The sequence below is a fragment of the Neofelis nebulosa genome, chromosome 2, assembly GCF_028018385.1.
Source record: "Neofelis nebulosa isolate mNeoNeb1 chromosome 2, mNeoNeb1.pri, whole genome shotgun sequence".
Classification (NCBI taxonomy): Eukaryota; Metazoa; Chordata; class Mammalia; order Carnivora; family Felidae; genus Neofelis; species Neofelis nebulosa.
Genome location: NC_080783.1, coordinates 18,304,839 through 18,329,537, shown reverse-complemented (window position 1 = coordinate 18,329,537; position 24,699 = coordinate 18,304,839). Strand labels below are relative to the sequence as shown.

General features: G+C 58.3%; 1 protein-coding gene across 1 annotated transcript; it reads left to right on the top strand.

The window, feature by feature from the left end:
• The first annotated feature begins 1,024 nt into the window (after nucleotides 1–1,024).
• On the top strand, nucleotides 1,025–24,699 carry ASIC4 (acid sensing ion channel subunit family member 4). The gene is made up of 11 exons (XM_058703774.1): nucleotides 1,025–2,061; nucleotides 2,093–2,311; nucleotides 18,118–18,262; nucleotides 18,358–18,485; nucleotides 18,676–18,838; nucleotides 19,371–19,427; nucleotides 21,450–21,603; nucleotides 22,969–23,060; nucleotides 23,142–23,221; nucleotides 23,548–23,652; nucleotides 23,870–24,699. The coding sequence occupies exons 1-11, from the start codon at nucleotides 1,699–1,701 to the stop codon at nucleotides 23,981–23,983; spliced, it is 1,620 nt and encodes a 539-aa protein (XP_058559757.1). The 5' UTR covers nucleotides 1,025–1,698; the 3' UTR covers nucleotides 23,984–24,699.

Here is a 24,699-nt window from a genome sequence, read left to right as displayed (position 1 = left end):
GGCAGGGCAGGCCTGACGCAGGGGAGGGGTGGCCTCAGGGCAGCGGGTGGACCTCGGGCTCTAATCCCCAGCAGCTGCCGTTTCCCTCAGATCGATTCCCTTCTCACTTTTTTTTCAGCTGCTGGTTCCGCGGCTCGGATCGATGGAGCCGCCTCCCCCGCCCCTCTGAGCTTCCTCTCCCTGCTGCTCATTAGTGCCCCGATTAATCAGCCCCCCCTTTCCTCTGGGGGACAAGTGCTTCCTCCCCCATGAGGGCTCACGTTCTCATGCGGCCCCCCCCAGAACACAAGCTGCTCCCTGTGACCACCCCAGCCTGGGAGCACCAAGGCATTTCCTCCTGGGCTTCCCACTGGGGCCCCACCCCTGCCTGCCATACCAACCCACATGCCTGTTCCCCTCGGCAAGACAGCAGCCTCACCAGGGTGCCCCTGCCCTATTCTGCCGGCCACCCCCTGCTTCCGCCTCTGAGATAGTACTCCCCATCCAAGCCCGCACATTTCTCCTCCCTCCCAAATCCCCATTTGGGCTCTTCCTCTCCCTCCATTCCATACCCTCTCCTCCACCCATCACACCTCCTCCCTGCTCCTTGGCCCGTTCACCCAACACCCTCCCCCACCCACGAGACAGGTGTGGCAAGGGATTTGGGAAGCGTTTGGGAAAGAAAAATGTGGCCACAGATGTTCAAGTCAGCCAGGGTGCCCTCTGTCCCAGACACAGGAATGACTGAGTTTGGGGGCGGGGGAGGGGGCGGCCAGCATCCCAGGAGGGGGTGGGGGGGAAGGTGGATGTTGAGCTCAGGAGCAAAGGTCCAGGCCAGTCACGAATCTTGGTGGAGTCACCTATGTCCCCTGTCTGCCTTGCCTGCCCTCCTCTGCCCTCCCCTCCCTCATTCAAACAAGTGGCTCTCCCAAGGAGTTTCTGGAAGCCGCTGTGAGTGGGGTAGTTGGGGACAGGTGGTGGCCAGGTGCTGGGGTCAGGAGTCAAGAGTCAGGGAGGTGCGGGGGGGGGGGTGGTGAAGTCGGCTGAGCCTGGGTGTGGTCCCCCAAAAGTGGCAGAATGAGCTGAGGACTCTGGGTGCAGATCTCTTCCCTGGGTGGCCTGGGAGTGGGGCCATCTGGGGACCCCGTGAGTGCCTGGGGCGTGACAAGAGTTTGGGCGGGGGGGCAGCCCGACAAGGTTGTTGAAGGCGGGGGCCGGGGATCCCAGTCCTGGGCTGGGGGCTGCCCCCGCCCCTGGCCTGGCTCCTGCCGCCAGTGCCGCCGGTGAAGCGCTGTTGACATGTCCTGAATTATTAAGCACGGGGTGGGCTCCGGAGCACATGCTGAGCGGAGCGGCTGGGGCTGCGCGGCGTGGCGGAGCAGCGCTCACTCCCTCGCTCGCTCGCTCGCAGGGACACACGCAGGGGCTGACAGCTGTGCTGGTGCTGATAAGGGAAGCCACAAGGAGACGATCGAGGAGAGAGACAAGCAGCAGCAGAGGCAGCAGCAGCAGAGGCAGCACGAGGGCTGCGGAGCTGCTGGGAGTGGGAGTGACTCCCCCACCTCGGGCCCCCACCCTGTCCCTGTCCTCCTCCCGCTTGCCCTGAGTTGAGGAGAGCGGCCGCTGCCACCACCGCCACTCCGGAGGGCACCGGGGGGCTGCCGGCCAGGGAGGGACAGGGGCAGGGAGGCTCTGGCCAGTCCCAGCAGCCGGGGACAGATGCCGATCGAGATTGTGTGCAAAATCAAATTTGCAGAGGAGGATGCGAAACCCAAGGAGAAGGAGGCAGGGGATGAGCAAAGCCTCCTGGGGGCTGCACGGGGGGCAGCAGCCCCCCGGGACCTGGCCACCTTTGCGAGCACCAGCACTCTGCACGGGCTGGGCCGGGCCTGTGGCCCAGGCCCCCATGGACTGCGCAGAACCCTGTGGGCACTGGCCCTACTCACCTCGCTGGCTGCCTTCCTGTACCAGGCGGCTGGCCTGGCCCGGGGCTACCTGACCCGGCCTCACCTGGTGGCAATGGACCCTGCTGCCCCAGCCCCGGTGGCTGGCTTCCCGGCCGTCACCCTCTGCAACATCAACCGCTTCCGGCACTCGGCGCTCAGCGACGCCGCGCTTCCGGCACTCGGCGCTCAGCGACGCCGACATCTTCCACCTGGCCAATCTGACGGGGCTGCCCCCCAAAGACCGGGACGGGCACCGAGCCGCCGGCCTGCGCTACCCCGAGCCCGACATGGTAGACATCCTCAACCGCACTGGCCACCAGCTTGCCGACATGCTCAAGAGCTGCAACTTCAGTGGGCACCACTGTTCCGCCAGCAACTTCTCTGTGGTGAGTCCTGCCAGCTGGCCCGCCCGGCCTGGGGTGGCCGGAGGCCGGTGGGGGGGTGGGGGGGGGAAGTGGCGCGCAGGGGCATCCTCAACAGGGCTCTACAGGGCTTCCCTTCCTTCCGCCACCAGAGGCTGGCCTCGTGTCTCCCCCAAGCCCGGTGTTTCCCTCTAGCTCCCCAGCCGTGGAGCAGGGGACACTCCTAGGGGCTCACCCTGGCGCTGCTGCGGCCGCTCCTCTTCTCGGCTCTGCTGCTGCTGCAGGGCCCAGGTCTGGGCCCGGGGGGGCCCGGAGTGGGCCCGGGGTCCCCGAAGCCGGGCAGCTTGCAGGGAAGGAAGGGATGCACCGTGCCAAGGCCGGGCCGACTGACCCCCACTCATCTCTTGTTCCCTTTTTCCTCTGGATTCTTCTCCCCACTGAATGAGGGTGTTGGGGATGGGGTGTCTGGGGGGCTCCAGCAAGAGAGGGACTCAGGGCTGCCTCCTGGGGAGCTGGCCCGACCGGCAGGCTGGATAGAGACGATCTTGATCTTCGTGTACACTGGGTGCCAGTGTCTCTTCTCTGTCTCTGTGTCTCTCATACACACCCCCTTTCACAGACTCCCTCACACATCCCTCTTTCATGCTGCCCCTCCAGCCTCTCTCCCTTTCCCTCCCTCCGTTTCCTGGTTCTTGCTGTTCCCTTGCCCGGCTCTGGCTCTTACACTGAGAATCACTTATTCACTCCTATGTGCATGGCTCACCCTCACTGCAACCCAGCAACACACACACACACACACACACACACACACACACCTACTGCTCAGGGACAGTTTTCTGCGCTCCCTCTCTCATACTCAGTGTCCCTGTCACCACACTCACATGCACACCTGCACACCCACACACCGAGAGCTACCCATTTCTATGCCCAGATCCCAGCTCTTACTTAGCTGCTGAGGACGAGGACAGGGTCACACTGTGGATGCCATCCCCTTTGTCATGCCCCCCACCCATCTATCTTGATCCCTGCGCCCCATGCGGGGACTGCTGGTGCCATCTCTCACATGTGTGTGGACACAGACACACACACACACACACACACACACTCTCTCTCATTGAGATCTGGAGTGTCGGCTTGGGCTGCCCTCCCATGCACACCTCCCACAGTCAGGTGTGAGCTCAGGGGGCGTGTCTTGTGTGCTGTCTGTCTGTCTGTCAGTCAGTGCTCCATTCACCCACACTCACAGGGTATCTATTATCCCTGGTGCTAGAGATCCCCGGTGCACGGTTGACTCCCAGCATTGTGTACATGTGTGTTTACATCCTTGTTACCACTGCCCAGTGCATATGCAAATACGTGGCGCCAACATGGTGCCCACTCCAGCCAGCCTCCAGTGGCCTGCCCCAGGGATGGGGAGGGCGCTTTCCTTCCTCTGGCCCAGGTTCCCATTCGCTCACTCACTGCCTCAGTACAGCAGGAAACGTGCCCCTACTAGGTTCCTCTCACCGCTACCCATGCCTGCAGCCTCTGGGTCCTCCTGCCACTGGGTGTGGGGGCAGTTGTGTAGAAATGGAGGAAGGGGCAGGAAGGAGGGGTCGTCCTGGGTGGGGGGGCACTGGGCTTTTGTGTGGCCACACACCCCTCTTCTAGGAAAAATCACTGCTCCCAAATCCGGGACTGCGAGAGTCCTCAAGAAGGAGGTGAGGTGTAGAGAGTGTGCATGTGGACTTCTGGGTCCATGGAGCCCCTCTGTCTGACATCCTCACCCCTCAGAGTTGGGGGGAGGGAGACACAGCCCAGTCCCAGCAGGTGTTGTTGGGGCAGAAATCAATGGGAGCTTTGTGTCCCTGTGCAGGGAATGGGGGGGGGGGGGAGGTGGGTGTGGGTAGAAAGGAAAGGGGAAGTGTGTTGAAACCTCAGTGGGAAGGAGGGTGGCGGGGAGGGAGAGATGGGGAAGGGGAGAGTAAGGTGAGGGAAGCAGGGTTTCCTGCCTCGCTCTAGGAAAAGGAGGTGCCCGGAGGATCTGTGAACAGGGAGTCTCTGGGAATCCTGAGGATGGCTAAAGGGGAGGATGGGTGTCCAGCGGGCCCTTTCATACCCTGGGGCTGCAGACAGGAGGGCGACAGAAGTTTGTGGGTCTCAGCTTTGGGGATGCGGCAGGCCCAAGAAGGGCGGAGGGGCAAAGCAAGCACTGGGGGACAGGAATTCCCCTTTAGAGCCTGCGTTCCCTGTCTCCCACCCAGTCTAGACCCCATATCCTTCTGCCCATCCCCCGTCTGCTGAGCGTAACTCTCCCTTGGACGTGGCCTTCGAGGGCTGAGTCTGCTGCAGATTCACCAGGGTCTGGGAGTGCGGGCTGGGATGGCGGTTCATGCCGCACGGCCGTGGGGAAGATGAGGGTGTACCGCAGGGTGAGATCAGAGAAGGGGCAGGAGATGAACACAAGGGGTCTCTCAGGAGGACACGAGGTCCACAACAGACCCTGCGGTAAGAACACGGAGCTCCTGGTGGGATCGATGGTGGGGAGACGGGTACGGGGATCCGCTGGCAGGGGACCTGCCAGGGTGTGAGTGGTGAGATGGTCAGTGACAAAGACAGGCTTTGGGGAAGGGGCTGGGACGTGTGTTCTGTGGCTTTCCCTGTTTCCTCCTTCCCACTCCCCACTCTGCTGTGACCTTTCCTCCAGAATCCAAGTTAATAAATGTCACATTTTCCAGCCTATTTTTACTCTGGGTAATGTGCCCTCCCCCAGTCCCCTAAGCTGCTGCTCTTGCTTCTGTTACCACTGCAGTCGCTTTCACCCCCACGCTCCCTAATACCCCCTCACCGACTCCCAGTCACTCGCCCAATCAACAGGAGCTCTGAGTGCCTACTGTGTACCTGCTCGGTGGTGCGGGGGGAGAACAAAGAAGGGAAGCCCCAGTCCCCGGTCCCTGTCCTCAGGCAGCCTACACTCTCCTGGTGGAGCAGAGACAGGGACACTCAGAAGCTTAACGAACCATGCAAGAGTTAACCAGCCATGCAGGTGGGTGTCCTGAGCTGCCAGGATCAATTGCCAAAAGAGGTCCATGGGTAGTAAAAGCCCAGACAGAGAGGCCACTCTGGGCGGAAGAGGGCTGGGAAGGTTCACGGGGTGAGGCAGACCTGGGAGGTTTGGAGAGGAGGGGAGAGAGAGAGAGAGAGGAAAGAGCTCCTGGGCAGTGGGGGACACTCACCGCTCCACCCATGCTTCCTTCCACCTAGCTTACCCCGTCCCTTCTCCTCTTCCCTTCCCGCTCCTTACTCAGTCTCGTACCCACCCACCCACTCCCACCTCGCCTCCTGCTCTCACCACCTATATGTTCTCTCCCTTCCTCCGATTCCCACCACCATCTGCTCCCCCCACCCTGGTGCTCCGAGCCCCATCCATACTTTCCCCATTGGGGCTTGCTCTCAGCCTGCCCACTTACTCGAAGGCAGAAATCACTCTCTCTCCCTGGGCTTCATCTCTTTAGCTGTAAAATGCAAGGGTGGCTCTAAAATTCAGCTTCTCCTCTCAGCTGGGGAGTGTATGGCGGAGCAGTCAAGTGTGTGGTTTCTGGAGCCGGACCGTCTGGATCTGAACCTCGGCTCTCCCCTCTAAGCTGTGTGGCCTTGGAGAAGTCAAAAAGCTTCCGTGAGCTTTCGTTTGTTTCTACATCCAGTAAATGCAATATTAGAACTTAAACAAGGCGGGCAGTTGAGAGGATTAAAAAGATGGCCGAGAAGAACTCAGCACACTGCCTGGCGTGCACATAGTGTGTCCTCTGGAAGAGTCCACAATTGCAAGTGCCACTGCCCCAACTTCCTGCTCTCTTACCTGTCGATTCCCAGCACCACCCGCGGTTGCCGACCCACATGCAGGCATCTTTGCTATTTGCCGTCTCCTGTCTTTCCCCCGGTCTTGATCCTCAGGCCCAGCCCCTCCCCTCCCCTGTCACAGCATTCCCGTGTTACCCACCCCTTCCAAATATTCACGCATGTGTGCGTGCGTGCATGCGTGTGCACAGACTCTCTCCAGATCGGTGCTCTCCCACAGAACATCTCTGGGATGATAGAAATGTATCCGTGCTGTCCAACATGGGAGTCACCAGCCACACTGGCCATTGAGCATCTGACATGTGATTCGTGTGACAGAGAAAATGAATTGTTCAATTCAGATAGCCGCACGCGGGTAGTGGCAACCGTGGTGGACAGCACAGTTCTCAGTGGACCCAGGAACTAGGTTCAGACTGCAGGACTGGGCAGGGCTAGGAATTCCAGCCGGGGCCAGAGGATATGGGTGGCAGGTGTGGGCTCTGGTTGGAAGCTCTGGCGTCTACGATCTGGGCTGAGGTCCCAGGTTGAGCTGAGGATAGGGCCTGGGTCTGGAGACACGGAGGTGTCTGTTGACATCACATGAACCGATGAACCTTTCTTCCCAGGTGCAGGACATGACCTCAGTCTTTTCTCTTCCATTCTATTGTCTGGAAAATTGAGGCGTGGGGGAGGTGGAAAATCCTGGAGGAGGCAGGGGTAGGATGCAGCCCCTCTCTGTGGGTCGTCAGGGGTCCAGCCACTCCCTGGAGGGGCAGGTGACCAGGGACGTGTGGGCACTTCACTGTCCCCATTCCCTCTTGGCTCTCAGACTTCCCTCCCCCTCCCAACCCTCCTTCCCCACTCGCTGGTGACTGCCGTGACTATTAATCACTCGCCCTGTTCTCTTCCTCTCTACTAATCAGGCACAATTAGACAAGGCCTCTTCCAGCTGGGCAGTCCCCCTCCCTGCCCTCCTCCCTCCTCTCCCAGCCCCACCCCGGCTGCCAGCCAGGACAGCTTAGAGGCAGGGGGGCAGCATGCATTCGGCCCTCTAGCCCTCCCTGGCTCCCCCATGCCAGATCCTGGCAATCCCCTGCCTTCGATCCCAGCTTCCTCCGAAGCTCACGGCTTCCTCCTAAGCCCGTTCCCTTCCCTGGTGTGGTCAGGGCGGTACTGATCAGCTCTGCCATGCCTCCTCGGTTGTGGGAAGGCTACCCCATGAGCGTGACAACTCCATACCTTGGCTGCTGGCTCCTGAGGGCCTGAGGGTTGCCCCCTGCCCCCTCTACTCAGGAACGGACGGGCTTCCCTCTGAGGTTGGCGCAGGCCTCTTACCTACCAGACAAGCTTACCTCTTACCCTCACCCTCTGTCCAGCCCCTCTGCCCTGTCCTCTCTTAAGGCATGAATCTTGAGAACATTTAGTTCAACATCTAGTTCAGGGTTGTCCTGCCTTCAGGAGCCAGGCAGGTCAGGTAGGGGAGGGCACACCTTAGGGAAGGGTGGGGTCTGAGCAGAAGGGAAGATCACTTATCCCCGAGGGGAGCTGCTGTCCCTCAGCCCCAGCTAACTCACAACCGGGTCGGGGATGCCCAGTGTTTGGGGGTGGGGGCAGGGTCTTCCAATTTGTCCAGGGAAGCCCAAGTCTTGATGATTTGAATAAAAATTTTCCTGACTTTAAGAAATATTTTGAGGGCTACCTACAAGTCACAGCTTGCAGAACCCAGTGTTTGCTCTCCCCACCACCTGCCCCAGAGCTGGCTGCTGTCCCTCGGGCCCTCCTGGTGGCGGTGCCCTCAGTCTGGCTGCTTCCCATTGGCCACAAGTGGAATTGGTGGTGGGGGATTCAAGTGGTGTGGCCAAGCACCCAAGGGCGGGGGCTGTTATTGTTGCAGAGGACTGGTCTTCCAGGGCAGCGGGGAGGGCCAGGAGGGACCTGCCCCACCCGGCCCCACTCAGCAGCCCTGTGGCCTCTTCATTAATCAGGAATCAGCCCCGAGCTGGGCTCATTATCAGCTCAGCTTCTTGTGGCACTGCCGGAAGATGCTGATTAGCATTTGAAGAAATGGCCCCAGTATCCCCCTCCTGTCCTCCCTCTGTCTCCCCTACCCATGCTCCTTGCAGGATTCCCACCCTTGCCCTTTGGATTCCAGGGAGGAATCTTCTCCCTCTTGTGGCTGGCGGCAGGGCTGCCCCTGCCAGTCCCAGGCTGGGGGGCAGAAAGGAACAGGAATGGGTGGCAGGGAGGCAGGGGCATCCCAGGGAGCACTAGGAGGGCTGAGTTTCAGCGCTGCTCAGGTTGAGGCCCCTGAGTCAGTGGGTTCCACTGGGCGGGAGTGAGTGCAGGGTGGAGACAGGGTGGTCAAGGAGAGATGGACAGTCACCCTGGAGAGGGGAGGAGGGCAGCCTCAGGCTGGTGGGTTATCAGCGTTGCTCTGTCCTTCCATGCTCTCGGCAATGCCACCTCTCTCGTGGCGGGAGGTGGGGTGGTGGGGGTGGACAGCCAGAACCTTGGTCAGGAGACCTGAGGGTTAGGGTCTTGGAGCCATCCAGATGAATCCAGATGAATGGGGGTGGGAAGGTGGGAGGAGGACAGAGACAAGGAGGGTGGAGAGGAGAAGGTTCAGAGTGCTGTGTGTTTCCAGAAAGGGGTTGGTGGGGGGAGTGTTTGCACTTCTTCCCCTGGCTCCCAAGCTGGGGACCCGCAGCGTTGGAAATCCAACCCCGGGCCCCCTCTAACGTTCACCATGCCCTTGGGACACCCGTTTGGGTTTGGAGGGGGAGCAGTTCCAGAGAGACAGGCATGGGCTGCAGCAGCCGAGGCGGCAGCGAGAGTTCAGAGAGGAGCCACGGGATGATTAAGGGGAAATGGAGGACTGATTTAGGAGGAAAGATTAAAGGAACTAAATCCGTGGCGCTTGGCTCAGCGGTGACTAAGCGTGGACAGGATAATAGCTTACAAATGTGTGAAAGGTGTAAATACCAAATGGGGGGAGGGGAGGCGGCTCGGCAGGCCAGGGGAGCGGGGACAGGGACTGGTCAGGCCCCACGGGGGGAACTGGGGACTCCTGGGAGACTGCCCGGTAGGGCTGGCCCCTCTCCAGTGGGGGTGCAGGGGAGGGAAACGGGGTTGGGGCTCCCCAGGTTCCAAGCGGGTTGTCGGGGCGCAGCTTCGCGGGCCCGGTGCTGACCTCCACGTTCCACTCCCGCAACACAGAGGACCTGAGGTTCAAATCCCATCGGAGTCCGTCTGCGCCCCTCGGCCCCAGGCCTTTCCCGCCGCTCCCGGGCCCTCCAGCTGCCCCCAGAGAACTGTTCCCCCGGGCCCCCGCCCTGCCGTCCGGGCTTGCGCCCCCTAGGCCCTCCCCGGCCGCGGCGGGCGGCGGGAGGCGGTGTCTCCCTCCGCGGTGGAAGCCTCTGGCTTCTGCTGTGTGCGGAGGTCACTTTGCCGAGGAGCCGGGAGCCGGGGGAATGCAAATGAGGCAAACCCAGGGAGGAGAGCCGAGGCGCCCGGAGGAGACGGGAGGGAGGGCGCTCGGGCGCGGTGATGGATGCTTGCCCCGCGGGAGGGAGGAGGGGGCGGCGGGGAGCGCGCGGCGGTGGGTGCGGCCCTCGGGGTGCGGGTGGGCCCGGCCCGGATGCCCGGGTGCGTGTGCTGGGGTGGGGGGCGCACACCCATACACCCACCGCCACCTGCTCAGTCTTGGCCCGGGAACTCCCGCCCGGCCGTGGGTGTGTGCCGCACTGTGTCAACAAAACTCTCTAACGAATAACTTTGCGTCCAGGGGCGGCAATGTCAGGCAAGGGCTTCGTTACAAATTAAAAATATTCTCGCCTGGAAAACTGCCTTTCTAGGGTTTAAGGCCTAAGTGGTAGCTACCTGGGAGCAGGTTTACGGGTTTACCTGCGTGCTGGACACCCTGCGCGCTCCTCTCCCGTGGAAACGCGGCGCACTCCTGGAGTCACCGCATTCTTCTACGGCCCCAAGCTCTCCTGGCTCCCAGAGCGACCTCGGCCTGGAGTCACGCGGCCTTGACCGCCCCCTACTTCTCTTCCACCGCAGCTCACACATTTACATTTGAACAAACACTGCTCCCATTTCCTCCCGGACCTGGGAGCGGGCGCGCTTCGACCTTGGGGAGGAGGTTGCTCTGAAAAGCACCTGGCTGGCTGTGGGGGTGTGGTAGGGGAGGAGGCCAGGCCTGCTTGGGGGTGGGGGGGTGGGGGGTAGGCATTCTCCGGTCTGGACCGTGTGACGGGAACCCAAGCCCTTCCGGTGCGGGTGAGTGAGCTTGCTCCGGGAAGCTCTACCCTCCAACCCCAGTCCCCCTGCCGGAGGACTTGTGGGATTCCCGTCACAGCAATAGTCCCAGGCAGTAATGATCTGCCTATACGTGTGATTGTTCTATTTTGTTCCTGGCTGCTGTGCACCTGCCTCATAGTGTAGGTGGCTCGATAAACACGTTTTGAATGAATGAATCCCTTTGCAGCCAGACAGCAAACGCCTTCAGGGCAGAGACTGTCTGTTTTGTTCTCTGAACCATCCCCGGCACCGAGCACAGTGCCTGACACAGTGCACAGCCTCAAAGAATAGTGACGGGCACATAAATGCTGTTTTAACACCTGCCGTTTCTTGAGCACCTACTATTTGCCAGTGCTGTGACAGGTGTGTATCATCACACAGTGGATATGAGCACAGGCTTGGGCATCAGACTGCCTGGTACCCTGCTGTGCCATGATATGCGACCCTGGCAGGTTCCCTACCCTCTTTGGGCTTCTAGTATTTTGTCTCTACAATGGGGTTAAGAGACCTCTAATGCAGGGTTTTTGTGGGAATTAAGGAGTGAATTTATATAAAGTGCCCAGGGCCATGCCCGACACAGAGTAAGCACTAAATAAATGTTAGATGTTGCTATGATTTATGTATATCATCTCTTACCTCATAACACAGATCCGAGAGGTTCAATGACTGAATCCGAATCCCACAGACAATATAGGCAGGCCTCAGATGTGAACCAGGCTGGGCTGCAGGCCTGTTCATTCAGTGCTGCTTCTCATCCGGTAGGAGAGCCGTATCCCTGTGCCGGGGCGGGTGGTTCACTCTGACAGAGCCCCATCCCCTAAGAAACACAGTCTCTCCCAAATTGCTGGGAGAGCCTTTACCAAGGTGCACGGTGCCCTGAAAATGGGACCAGTGGGAATCCAAGATCAAAATGCTACACCAATGTCAAGTATACTTCAATGAGGAAGGAAGAAAGAAAGAAAGAAAGAAAGAAAGAAAGAAAGAAAGAAAGAAAGAAAGAAAGAAAGAAAGAAAGAAAGAAAGAGAAAAAGAAAGAGCTGCACCATTTGGCAAGAAGTCCCATTCACAAATCTATACCCCATACCATACCCCTTCCCTTATCTTTCTGGAACACCCTACCACACCCCACTCTGAATTTATCTCTAATCCTCGTAACTAACTTCAGGAGAAGTTACCACTTCCCTTTCACAGATGCGCAATCCTAGGCTCAGAGAGATTAAATCATGCATCCTTACCCAAGGTTACTTGTCAACGGTTGGTGGCATAGCCAGGATTTGAACCCTGTTCTGTAGGATTCCAAAACACGTGCCCCTTTCCCCATGTTATGAAGCTATGATATGTGTATCCATTTCCAGCACCCCCTCCAGTGGTCGATCTCTGCCCCAGGTTTTATTGGTCTCTATGACACTCTTGTTACTAATATTGAGGACTCATGTATATTATTTCCCTCTGCAGATGCCTCTTTCATACACTTACAACCGCCCTATGAAATAAGTCAGGCAAGAATTTCTATTTCCACTTGACCGATGAGGAAACTGAGGTCCAGAGAAGTCAATAAATCACTGTACTAGCCAAGGTTACACAAGGCTGTCAGTGGTAGAGCTGAAGCTGGCACCAGGGTCTGCTGACCCCTCAGGGGGGGTTAGAGGACAGTGTTGGGGCCAGTGGAGGAGAGGGACTGGACTCTGAATTTGCCCCGTCTTCCTATGTGCCCTTGGATACATACCTTGCCACCCCTCTGTTGTGGCCTTTGCACGATGATGCCCTCTTCCTTCCCCATCGAGGAGGGTAGAGAGGCAGGAGCCTTTGAACTTGGACACTTGGGCCACCCCTGAGTGTTGTTTCAAGAGCTGTTCGGCCTGGGGTGTTACTCACAGTCCAGAACGGGTGAAGACGCACCCCCTTCCACTGGCCACCCCCACGGACTCCAGGGCACCACAGGGTTAAAGGGAATTCATTCCAGAGGCCTGAGTGAGAGGCCCAGGCCTGGACCACATCAGGGGAGGGCTGACGGAATGTGGGGCAGGAGGAAGCTCTTATGGAAAAGTTGGGGGGAGGGCGCCAGGGCCTGAGCAGAGGCAGGGTGCCCAGAAGGCAGTGGAGATAAAAGCCTAGGCTGCAGATTAGCTCTGGGATTAGCCCAGCCTTGGCTGCTTGGCTTCTTATCTCCTGGAGGCCCCTGGCCCTCTCCCCCACAGCTCTGAGCCCTGGCCCCGCTAATTGCCTGTTAACCCCGTGGGCTCCGTGACTGCAGGGAGGATGAGGGGTGGGGAGGGCTGGGGGTGCATGCAAGCCAGCCAAGGAGAGCTTTCCTGGGGGAAATGGCAGCTGTGGGTAGATGGAACCCAAGAGGCTGTGAGGAGCCACGGCTCAGAGTAGGGAGCTCAGAGAGGACAGATCCCTCCCAACCTCTGATGTTGTCCGGGGCAGACCTGGAGGAGGGGGCAGGGAGAAGGAGAGGGGGGCATGCCCGGAGAAGGGTTCCTGGCTTGGCAGCAGCAGTCTCAGGCCCAGGGGAGAGTCTAGTAGGAAGATAAGAGATGGGGACTGGACACCTCGGCTAGGATAAACAGGCTGCAGATGCAGAGGGCAAAGGAAAGGAAAGGACAGGGCGCAGCCAGGCCAATGGGAGAGGAAGACAGAGGCCAGGGGGATGGGCTGGCTGACAGAGGGCAAGGGACCGAGAAACAGAGGCCAGATGGGATAATTTATCAGATGCTGAAGACAGGCAGGCCAGGAGAATAGAGAAGGGCCGTGAGACACAGAGATCAGAGGGACAGAGACCAGGGAGTCAGACTCAAGCCAGGGTCCAGGCCAAGAAAGGGTGGGCTGGTCTGAGAGGGACAGGCGGAGGGCTGGCCAAAAGGAAAAGAAAGGACCCTTGGAAGGGTCCAAGGGTCCACACGCAGCACAGACAGATTCCCATCTAGGAGCTTATTCAGCCCGGGCCCAGAGGGATTCTGGGAGGCCATGTGCTCAGCCTAGGGTCAGGAGGGCGGACCCAGGAGCTAAGGCAGAAAGCGAGGCGGCGGGGGGGGGGGGGGGGGGGGGGGGCGTGGGGGGGGGTGTGCAGACCAAAGGCAGAGGTAGGGGTCTGAGATGGGAGGGGTCTGAGATGGTAGATACAGAGGTAGGGGTCTGAGCCCCTAAGGCTGAGGGCTGGTAGTGGGTCATTTGGAGACAGACCCTCGGCCCACTCCGGCACATCCTAGCCTAGCACCTGCCCCTTTCCGCTGCGGGGCCCTGGACTCTCCTGTATGCATTCCCTCCTTCTGGGCCAGTCCATGGGGAAGAAAGCAGTGACCAGCCTGGGGGGCCTTGAGGCAGAGCGGCCGTGCCGTCTCCATGGAAGAGGCTGTGGGCTGTGCCGCCACCAGGGTTCTGCCACTTAGGAGCTGGCAGTTCCACCCGCCGCTGCCTGCCTGGCCCGGGGACCGTCTCCGGGGCAACGCTCTGCTCTGCCCAGCGGTCGGGCCTGACCTGGGCTGTGCAAGTGGCCCGGCCCTGCCAGTCTGGCCTGTCCCTTCCCTGCAGAGTATCTCCATCAGACCCGGAGCGCGTCCACCCACCGTCACCCCCACTCTGCACAACCCCCTCGAGGGCAGGGGTGCCAGGTAACCACCCCCCCTCCAAAGCCATTGTAGTCAAAGTCTTCCTGGTTACCCCTGCCCCACACAGGGCCGGGCTCAGTGTCATGCAGAATGGTCTGTGTGTACTTACTGGAGGTATTGAAAGGGAGGCTGCCCAAGGCCCGCCCAGGGTCAGGAGCCTACCAGAGTCATTTAGTCACCGGATACGCACCCGCCAGGTGTTTTATAGCGCTAATTCTGCTTCGGCACCGGGCTCAGTTCCGTTTGGATCTCTTGTCGTTTACTGGCTGTGTGCCTTTAGTCAACTCACTTTCCCTCCCTGGGCTTCCTCACCATTAAATGGGGGCAACGATACTTTCCTCGTGTGGCCGTCCGGAAGGCAAAGGAGAGCCCTTCTCAAAGGAGAAAATAAGTCAAAAGCACCATAGTGCAAGACCTTTGGTAGGGTTCACCTGGCGCTCCTTCCCTCCACCTCACACCTTCTACGAGTTGTACTGGGGTCTGCGCATGCCGAAATGGGCTCTGAGCCTCTCAGCTGCGGGGAGTCCACAGTCCTTCGGGTTGGGTCAGGCTGAGCTGTGGAGAGGCCGTGACGGTTGCTGGTGATCAGGGGGAGCCGCCGGGGCGGTGCTGCACAACGGGGGTGGGGGGTAGCTCGCTAAACCTAAACGGGTCCCCCATACAGTCCGCGCCTTGTTTGGCCTCTCAGCTGGAGCATACACTCAAACCAGCTGCATCAGTAAGAGCTGATTCCAGCATCTTCTTGGCCCGAAGTAGGAAGAGGGTGGCTGCCTTGAGATTTGAGTCAAATACTTACGTATTCTGCCCATCTACCCTTCCCACCCGCCCTGGGGACCCAGGAATCTTGCACCAAGCCCCTCTCCGGGTTCCCCTCCTTCCAGTAACACGTTGTCAGAGCGCAGACCTAAAGTGGAGCTGACCTACGGGACTCTCACCCGTTCATTTTGGGCCTTTCTACTTGAAGTACGGTCCACGTGCCAGCGGTTGTTAGAAATGCAGAATCTCCGTCTTGTCCGCCTCCCCTTGCCAACACACACGACTGAACCAGAAACTGCATTTTAACAAGGTCCCCAGGTGCTTTGTGTACAATACAGTTTGAGAAGCAATGATCTTGGAGACCTTGGTAAATCAACCCATCTCTCTGAGCCTCAATTTCCTCATCTGATAGAGGGGGATGTGAGGATTCCATTGGAAAGAGCACGTTAAGCATTTAGTCAGTGCCTGGGCACAGCGAATGCTCTGGGACTGTCAGCCATGCCTACTCTTGCCCCACAGATAGACGTGCAGCATGGAGTGGGCAAGGCTGATACAGACAGGGTCAAGGACTGGAACCCAGAAATTGGTCAGGGGGAGAAGCAGGAGGGAGGGACAATGAACTGAGGGGCAGCAGATCTGGAGAACAAAGAATGAGGAAGGTGTGGGGCGCCTGGGTGGCTCAGCCTCTTGATTTCAGCTCAGGTCATGATTTCATGGTTCGTGAGTTCGAGCCCCACCTTGGGCTCTGCACTTACAGTGCAGAGACTGCTTGGGATTCTCTGTCTCCCTCTGTCTCTGCCCCTGCTCATGCCCCACCCTTCACTCACTCAAAATAAATAAACGTTAAAAAAAAAATGAAAGGCTTAGGGGCGCCTGGGTGGCTCAGTCGGTTAAGCGGCCAACTTCGGCTCAGGTCACGATCTCACGGTCCGTGAGTTCGAGCCCCGCGTCGGGCTCTGTGCTGACAGCTCGGAGCCTGGAGCCTGTTTCAGATTCTGTGTCTCCCTCTCTCTGACCCTCCCCCGTTCATGCTCTGTCTCTGTCTCAAAAATAAATAAACGTTTAAAAAAAAATTAAAAAAAAAAAATGAAAGGCTTAGAAACAGGTAATCCCTGACCCCTTATCCCAAAAGAGAGGGTTAGCTTTCCAAAAAAAAAAAAAAAAAAAAAAAAAAGTGAGGAAGATGTACGGAAGTGGAATGGAAGGGAAGGAGGAAGTGGTGGGGGAGGGGACAGACGGGTGTTAAATCACTCACCTCTCTCATTTCTCACCTGTCTCATTTCAGCTGGTGGGACTGAGAGGGAGCTGGGGCTTGGGTTGGCAGGAGGCAGCTGTGGGTTGTGGGAACAGCTCAAGTCTTGCATCCAGATGAATTCTGCCTCTCCTACCGACTAGTTGACTGGTTGTGTGGCCTTGAGCAAGTCACATCACCTCTCTGAGCTGCAGTTTCCTGGTCTATAAAAGCCAAGTAATTTAAATCTATCCATATCAGAGTTGCTGAGTGCATGAAATGGGGGTGGGGGGGTGGGGGTGGATGTAGCCATGATTTGTAAATTGCAAGGTGCTTGTTAGACACGTGTTTGAGGATCTGCAGGGAGGATATTTGGGTGACAGAAGACTTAACCCTGCTCCCCAGACAACGGTGCCCCAGGCCCCCAGTTCTTAGAAATCATCCTTCTCACTGCCCACAACCCAGCCCCTCTCCCTTCTACACCCTTTCTCTGAAGCTAGGCATTTAGGATATCTTTTCCCCAACACCGCCCAAGCCTTTTCTCCCAGCTTTTACCAGCTGGAAATGTTTCCAAGGAGAGGGGAGAGGGAGCACGAGAGTGATTGAGGGCACTGACCCCTTGCCCCCAGGGAAGGTGCTGCCTGTGATGGGTTTGACCCGGGGGCTCGTCTCTGTGGGGTGAGCCTGGCAGCGGGGCACCTGCCTCCGCCTCTCTCTTGACCCCCGCTCCCCCGCTGCTGCGCAACGACCCCATCGCAGCTCCTGGCCGGCGGGGCTTCGGTATCCATCTCCGGGACGCCAGCGCCATCTGGTGTCCATTCTTGGGAACCCTCCGTAGTGGAAAAGAGCTTCGTTCGGTGTGGCAGTAACTGCTTATAAGCCTTCCTCGTGCCGCCCGCTGGGCCAGTGCTGGGGACACCAGACAAACCCACGGCTGTGCAGCATAAACCTCAGTGGGGGAGATGTTGACACTGAACAAGGAGACAACCAGATAAACGAGATAATATCAGGTCTTGGTATACACTGAGCAAACCGATGAACACCTGTGGAGGATCACCCTAAGTGTGTATGTGGTATATGTGCGTGTGTCTGAAGAGGGGACACTTGGGGCGCCTGGGTGGCTCAGTCGGTTAAGCGTCCGATCTCGTCTCAGGTCATGCTCTCACAGTTCGTGGGTTCAAGCCCCGCGTCCGCTCCGTGCTGAAAGCTCAGAGCCTGGAGCCTGTTTCAGATTCTATGTCTCCCTCTCTCTCCCTGCCCCTCCCCTGTTCACGCTCTGTCTCTGTCTCAAAAGTAAATAAACATTTTTTAAAAAATGAAGAGGGGGGCACTTAAGCTGAGACTTAAAAGACAGCTAACCATGCCAAAGGTGGGGGGAGGTGGCATTCCAGGAGGGAGAAATAAATGAACAAAGACCAGAGGAAGGAAAGGTGCCCCATAGGTTTGAATTTGTCACTGAGATCTGGGGGTAGAGTGGCAGGAGAGGTCATGACACATGGCGATTTTTCAGGCTAGGGAAGGAATTTGGCTTTATCCTCTGGGGAACGTTGGGCTCCAAGCCAGCAAGGGACTCAATTGGATCCCTGTACTTTACAATGGGCACTCTGGCTGCTGTGTGGGGGGGGTGCCAGGAGCGAGAGGCAAGGATGGCTGAAGGCAGACCAGTTAGGAGCCCGGAGTGAGGTGGGAGATGCTGGTGAAAGAGGGGACACAAGATGGAATGAAAGTGTTTGGATTCCAAATAGATTTCAGGAGTAGAGTTGCCCAGCTCAGATTCTGGATTGAATGTAGGAGTGAAGGAGAGGGGGAAAAGTCAGAGATTCTGACTTGAGAAATGGGGTAGATGGTGGGGCCCTTAAATCAGAGGGACAGAGCACAGAAGATCGCAAGAGTTCTGCTATTGATACTCTAAGCTGGAGATGTCTTTTAATCAGCTAAGAGAGGATGTCAGTAGAAAATATAGAGCTTAGGGAAGAGGCTGGGCTGTAGAGTGGTTGCTGTTGGACAGCGATGTCCAGGCAGGTGGGCCCTCTCACAGGACAGGGAGCCTTGAGCTGCAGGAATTGTCTTAGCTTCACCTCCTCTCTTCCTCTCTCTCACCCCCCCTGCCCCAGGTGTATACTCGCTATGGGAAGTGTTATACCTTTAACGCGGATCCACAGAGTTCACTGCCCAGTCGGGCTGGGGGCATGGGCAGTGGCCTGGAGATCATGTTGGACATCCAGCAGGAGGAATACCTGCCCATCTGGAGAGAGACAAGTATGCAGGGAAAGGGACAGGGACCGATTTGGGGGCTCCAGCCTGGGCCCTCTGCCTGGGAGGGGTTTCCAAAGGTCCGCATCTCCACTGTGCAGATGAGACATCGTTTGAGGCCGGCATCCGAGTGCAGATCCATAGCCAAGAGGAGCCACCCTACATCCACCAGTTGGGCTTTGGCGTGTCCCCAGGCTTCCAAACCTTCGTGTCCTGCCAGGAACAGCGGGTGAGCACCTCCAGCTGGGCCCTGGATTGGACACTGGGCAGGGTCTTTGGGCCCAGAGGGGATGCTGACCAGACCTACCCTCCAGAAGCTCACAGGCCACCAGGCCACCCATGGACTTTGCTGAGGTTGTGGGCAATGGAGGGCCAGGTGGGCCTTTTGGGCATGACCCCATTATGCACCCCCTCTGCAGCTGACCTATCTGCCCCAGCCCTGGGGCAACTGCCGGGCAGAGAGCGGGCTCAGGGAGCCTGAGCTTCAGGGCTACTCAGCCTACAGCGTGTCTGCCTGCCGGCTGCGCTGTGAAAAGGAGGCCGTGCTTCAGCGCTGCCACTGCCGGATGGTGCACATGCCAGGTGGGCACCCTCCCCTCCCGCCAGCCCTCCGTGCCACCCTGCCAGGCTCCAGAACCTCCAGGGACAGAACACTGCTCATGTGCACGAGCAAGTGCATGTGTACAACAACATGTGTGCGTGTCTACACTCACGTGAGTGTATGCGTACGTGTTTGGGACTTTATACATGTTTTCACGTGTGCGTATGGCAATGCACGCATGCATGTTTGTGGGCCTGTTGATGCGCACTGCTGCATACGTGGGCTTACGTACATTGGGGCTTGTGTATTTGAGGCGGTTGTGTGCATGTGCTGGTACACATGCGTACAGATGTGTGTGCATGTGTGCATGCAGGCAATGTGCATTCGTTTGATGCACATATGCATGTGTACATTTTCGGGCGTACATGCACGAGCATGTGTACGCTCATGCATGTACAGGGATGTGCAAACATGTACGTCTGTGCGCGCGCATGTGCGTGCCCTCATTTGGGAGCGTGGTGGGGGAGAGGGGGTGGAACCATAGACTCCAGGAATAATCTTCTCTCCTTTCAGGCAATGAGACCATCTGCCCGCCAAATATCTACATCGAGTGTGCCGACCACACACTGGGTCCGTGCTGCCTTCTCCCCTCCCCTGCCTCTCCATCGCCTCCCTCTTCACCCCCCCTGTCTGCTGTTCTCCTCATTGCCTTGGCCCCCTTCCTCCTATTCTCTCCCTGGACGCTCCCTCCAGGGTTGAGCCTTATCCCATACCTCCAGGGGGTCTGAGGACTTTGCAGGTGTGGACACTTGGGTAAGTGGAGGCAGCAGGGTAGGGGTTGCAGAAAAACCAGGACTGGGAGTGAAGGGTTGGGTTTCTGTTGTGGCTCCACCAAGGAGCTCACCCTCTCTGGGGAAGCGAAATGACTTCTCTCTTGGTCTGAGGAAACATGCGCTGCTATCAGTGTGGGTAAGGCAAACCCCATCTGGCCATAGGTCTCACCTGGGTTGCGATTCACTCACTCTTTCCTCCATCCATCCATCCATCCATCCATTCATTCCTCTGCAGATGGTGGCAGCCTGGGCTGGTGCTGGAGGTGAGAGTGGGAACGAGAGGCCACCCTCATGGAACAGGGCTGTGAGCAGGCACCGTGCTGGCACAGGCACAGCCTTGGTCCTTGGATAGGGGAAACACAGGGGTGCTACAAGGCCCCAGGGATGGGCGTGCAGCTCCACCTGGGAAGGCAGGACGATCCTTGGAGGAGGTGATAGATTGATTAGCTGAGATTTGAAGGGTGTGGAAGAGTCAGCCTGGTGAAAAGGGGGGGGGCATGTTCTACGCAGTGGGAACAGTTCAGTGCTAAACATCTGTAGCCGGAAAGAGAGTTGGGAGGGGAATCACGGAAAGGTCAGTGTGGCTCGAGGGCAGAGAACACAGGAGGTGGGGAGGGGGGAGGCAAGACTGGAAGAGGCTCTGGGAAGCCAACAATGGCTTAAGGCAAGGCAAGAATGCCATCTGATGTTATCAAGGTGACTCTGATTAGCTGTGGAGAAGGGATGGTGGAAGTTAAGACCAGAAGCAGAGCAACCAGTCAGGTGAACACTGCAGTAATCCAGATGATGGGGCCCCCAGGGAAGGAGAGACATGACAGGAAGTGGAACTGAGACCTTCTCTGTCCCGCATTCCAACTGCGTCGGCCAAAGGGGCAGTGGGAGAGTGTTTAATGAAGGGGCAGATGTGTGAGCAGGGACTTTAGTTGTCCAGAATTTTGGGGTGTACTGTTAGGCAATGGGGAGCCACTGAAAGTTCTAGAGAGGTACTGGGATGATAAGGAGTGAATGCCATTTGCTGCTTTACAGGGTAAAGGAAGGGAGCGCCTCTGGGGCCCAGGCAGAGACGTGTGGCTGTCCCAGAGGACGGGAACTCCGGCCACAAGAGGGGGAAGCAGTCTCAGCCAACCAATGGCCTGGTGGTGAGGAAGCTGGGGAAAGAAATATCCTGGCATCTCTCCCCTCCTTGCTCTCTGACCCTGCTGGGGTCTCCCGCTGGCCAAACCCAACCCAAAGCCAGAAGACAAGGGAGTCTAGGTAATGCATTTGGCAGAGAGACCTGCCTCCTGGACACAGAGAAAAGTGGAGGAGAGTGGAGAGTGGATCTGAAGGGGGGAACAAAGAAAATCCAGCATATGAAACATAGCATCTGTCCTTCTGCCCATCTGTCCACCCATCCACCCACTCATCCATCTGCATATGTGAAAACATGCATATAATCCCATTCATCCGGCATCCTCTCCAAGCCCCGTGTGTGTCTGAGATCTCGTGTGAATGGCTCTGACAGATGGGCTGTGTCCTCCGTCTGCACCATGAGGACTCCTCAGCCCCAAAGGGCTAGGACACAGAAAGATAAGCCTGTAGGAGGGTGCTGGGGGGTTCTGCCCTCACCCACTTTCTTAGGTGGTCTGAAGCTGGTCCAGGAAGGAACTCCCAGCCAGTCCCCCTTAGGCAGTGCCAGGGTGGCCAGTAGAGGCCCTCAGTGAGGACCTGCCTGCCTCAGGACAGCCCCTATGCCTTCTCCCTGCAGCCAGTGGGCCACTGGGCCACCTGCCCCCCCCCCCCCCCCCCCGCCACTGCAGTTGGTACCTCTGTGTTGCAGACTCCTTGGGTGGGGGCACCGAGGGCCCGTGTTTCTGCCCTACTCCCTGCAACCTGACCCGCTACGGGAAAGAAATCTCCATGGTCAGGATCCCCAACAGGGGCTCAGCCCGGTACCTGGCAAGGAAGTACAACCGCAACGAAACCTACATACGGTATGTGTGTGTGTGTGTGTGTGTGTGTGTGTGTGTGTGTCTTTAGTAGAGGCCACCTGCAACAGGCCTGGTCCATGATGGAGACTGGGATTGGGCGTATCTTTCTTACTAATGAGTCTTCTGCCAGGAATGCCTTTCACGATCCCTTTCTTCTAATTAATCCCTACCCATCCCCCAAATCACATCCTGTGTCCCCACCTCCAGGGATGCCCTTCTTGATCCAAACGCCTTTCTTCTGAGCCCCCACAGCACTCTGTACCTCTCTCGGTCATTGCACTTAATGGTTGTTTTACAGCCCTCTGCTTGTGTCTCCCCAACCCCCCACCCCACCCCCCAAGCAACCTGGGAGCCATTAAATGCACATTGAGAGAATGCTGTGCCAAGGGAGAGGGACAAGGTGGCCTTCAGGAGAGGCCTCATTGAGTCTTGGGTCTGGTCCCCTGCAGTCAATCTACAAAGGCTGAACATCCTGTGGGCGCCAGGGTACCAGGGTGTGGGTCCTGTGGGGACAGAGGTGATTACACCACAAAGCTCCTGCCACAATTTGTGGGTGAGGCCACGTTTGATAGTGAGGTACTGATCGTCAGGCCTCCGCTGAGATTAATGGGCGGGGCAGGTGAAGCAGGGAAGGCATGTGTGGGGCCTCTGAGGACCCTGGGTGTGTGACAGGAGGAGACAGGGTGGGGGAGAGGCATCCCAACTAGAGAACTGTGGGATCATATACAGACCAGCCTGAGCAGTGGGGAGGCTGTGTGGAGAGAAGCAGATAAGAAAGAAGTCTAGATAAGAAGGTGCAGATCACAGGCAGTCTTGGAAGTCTGGAAAAAGAATTTTGGGGTGTACTGTTAGGCAAAGGGGAGCCACTGAAAGTTCTAGAGAGGTATTGGGATGATACAGAGTGAATGCCATTTGCTGCCTTACAGAAGGCAGGAGGGGCTCCTTCAGGCCCAGGAGGTTTCTGTTTGTTTGTTTTTATTTTTGTGTTCGTTGTTTTAATGTTTATTTTTGAGAGAGAGTGCACGAGAGGGGGAGGTGCAGAGAGGGGGTGGGGGCGGCAGATCCAAAGCGGTCTCCACACTGATAGCAGACAGCCCGATGTGGGGCTCAAACTCATGAACTGTGAGATCATGACCTGAGCTGAAGCCAGACACTCAACCGACTGAGCCACCCAGGTGCCCCCAGGCCCAGGAGTTTCGTTTTGCTCTCCCAGGCCCTTGGCTAACCCTCAAAATATGAAACAGACATGCATCTGGGACTGTCTTCCCTCACAGCCTTTGGGAGTCTGAGGGTGGTCACCAGCTTCTTGGTGCAGGGGACTCAGATCAGGATGGCCCCACAGGGACACCCTGCTTCCTGTCTCCACAGGGAGAACTTCTTGGTCCTTGATGTCTTTTTTGAAGCCCTGACCTCCGAGGCCATGGAGCAGCGAGCGGCCTACGGCCTGTCAGCCCTACTGGGTGAGACGAGGCCCTGACCCAGATTCCATGGGGGCAGATGAGCCCAGCCTGTGCCTCTGACCCTGCTCTTGTGCGCCCCAGGAGACCTCGGGGGACAGATGGGCCTATTCATCGGGGCCAGCATCCTCACCCTGCTGGAGATCCTGGACTATATCTATGAGGCAAGGGATGGGGGCCTGGTGGGGGCCACCCAGAGGGGGCATGGAGGGTGGGAGGAAGGGCTGTGGGAAAAGCAGGGGGCAGTACAGTCTTCCTGGTGCAGCTGGCTTGGCTGCAAAGCTGGGGTTCTTGGCCAGGGTCTCCTGACTGGCTGGAAGGCTAGGGGGTGCTGAGGAGTCAGGAGAAGGGGATGGGTGGGGAGGATTGGGGAGTCCTAATGGGGGTTTGCTGGGGAAGCAAGTCCTACAAGGTGGACCTGGTGAGGCCTGCCCTTCTCCTCTACCAAGTTTCCTGAGCCCGCTGCTGTCCCCTCACTCTGAACCCCAAGGTGTCCTGGGACCGACTGAAGCGGGTGTGGCGTCGTCCCAAGACCCCCCTGCGGACCTCCACTGGGGGCATCTCCACCCTGGGGCTGCAGGAGCTGAAGGAGCAGGTGAGGGCGAGCTCTGCGGAGTGCAGCCGGTGCCCTCTCCTGGGACTGAAGGCCTCGGCAACTTCTGAACTAGCCCGGCCAAGCTCTTCCTGGGTTCCCTGGAAGCCCCTACCCTAGGGGGCAAGGAAACGCTGGCTGCTGCGGGGTGGGGGGGGGGCGGCGGGGCATGGGGGCAGGGCTTGCATTCTCCACGTCCCGCTCCCTCTTTACCTTGCAGAGTCCATGCCCAAGCCGGGGCTGTGCTGAGGGTGGGGGAGCCAGCGGCCTGCTCCCCAACCACCACCACCCTCCTGGTCCCCGAGGAGGCCTCTTTGAAGACTTTGCTTGCTAGGATGGTGCTGTGTCTAAAAAGACCCAGGAGTCTGGGACCCCTCCCAGGATCCCCAACAGTCTCCTCCTGATCCTGGGACACAAGGCCAGGGCGTGACCCAAGGGGAGGGGGAGAGGGCGGTGCTCACTGGGAGGGTGGGGACTCAGTTCACCAGCTCTGGTGCCAGCTACTTTGCACAAGGGTCCTTCTTGTCCACACCTCCCACCCCCAGGCTGGTGCCCAGGGAGGGCTGGAGGGGAGGGAAGGAAAGGAGAGAGGGAGATGGAAGAAGGGGCCCACCCAGCAGGGATGGAACCCCCTGTACATTTGTATATATTTAGGGAGGACAGGGTGGGGGTGGGGATACAGAAGTAGAAGCAGGGTGGGGCTATGGGGGTGGGTGATTCAGGGACAGCCAGGGTCCCAGCCCTAGAATGTCAGCAGGAGAGGGAGAACCCCCAGGACTCAGGAGGGCTGGGCTGGTCCTACTTCCTGTCCCTCTCCAGGCCCAGCTCCCCTTTTTGCAGGGGGACTGGGTGGCCCAGCAGGCCTGGCCTAGCTCCCAATTTCCCCTGCCCCCACCCCACCTTCAGAGTCCCCTCCACAGGGAGCAGGCCAACCTATCAGACCTTGGCTGAGTTTGGGGGTGGGGAAAGGAGCCTTCCTGAATGGCCTCTCTGCCTCCAGTCTGGTTTTATAAGTGCTGACGAAACTGAGAATAAAGAGGCCTAAAGAAC

Excerpts from the sequence above, each read along its gene's own strand:
- ASIC4 (XM_058703774.1), top strand. The coding sequence starts at position 1,699 with ATGCCGATCGAGATTGTGTGCAAAATCAAATTTGCAGAGGAGGATGCG. Across the intron at positions 19,428-21,449 it reads GTGTGCCGACCACACACTGG|ACTCCTTGGGTGGGGGCACC; the intron begins GTCCGTGCTGCC and ends TCTGTGTTGCAG. Across the intron at positions 23,222-23,547 it reads TCCTGGACTATATCTATGAG|GTGTCCTGGGACCGACTGAA; the intron begins GCAAGGGATGGG and ends CTGAACCCCAAG.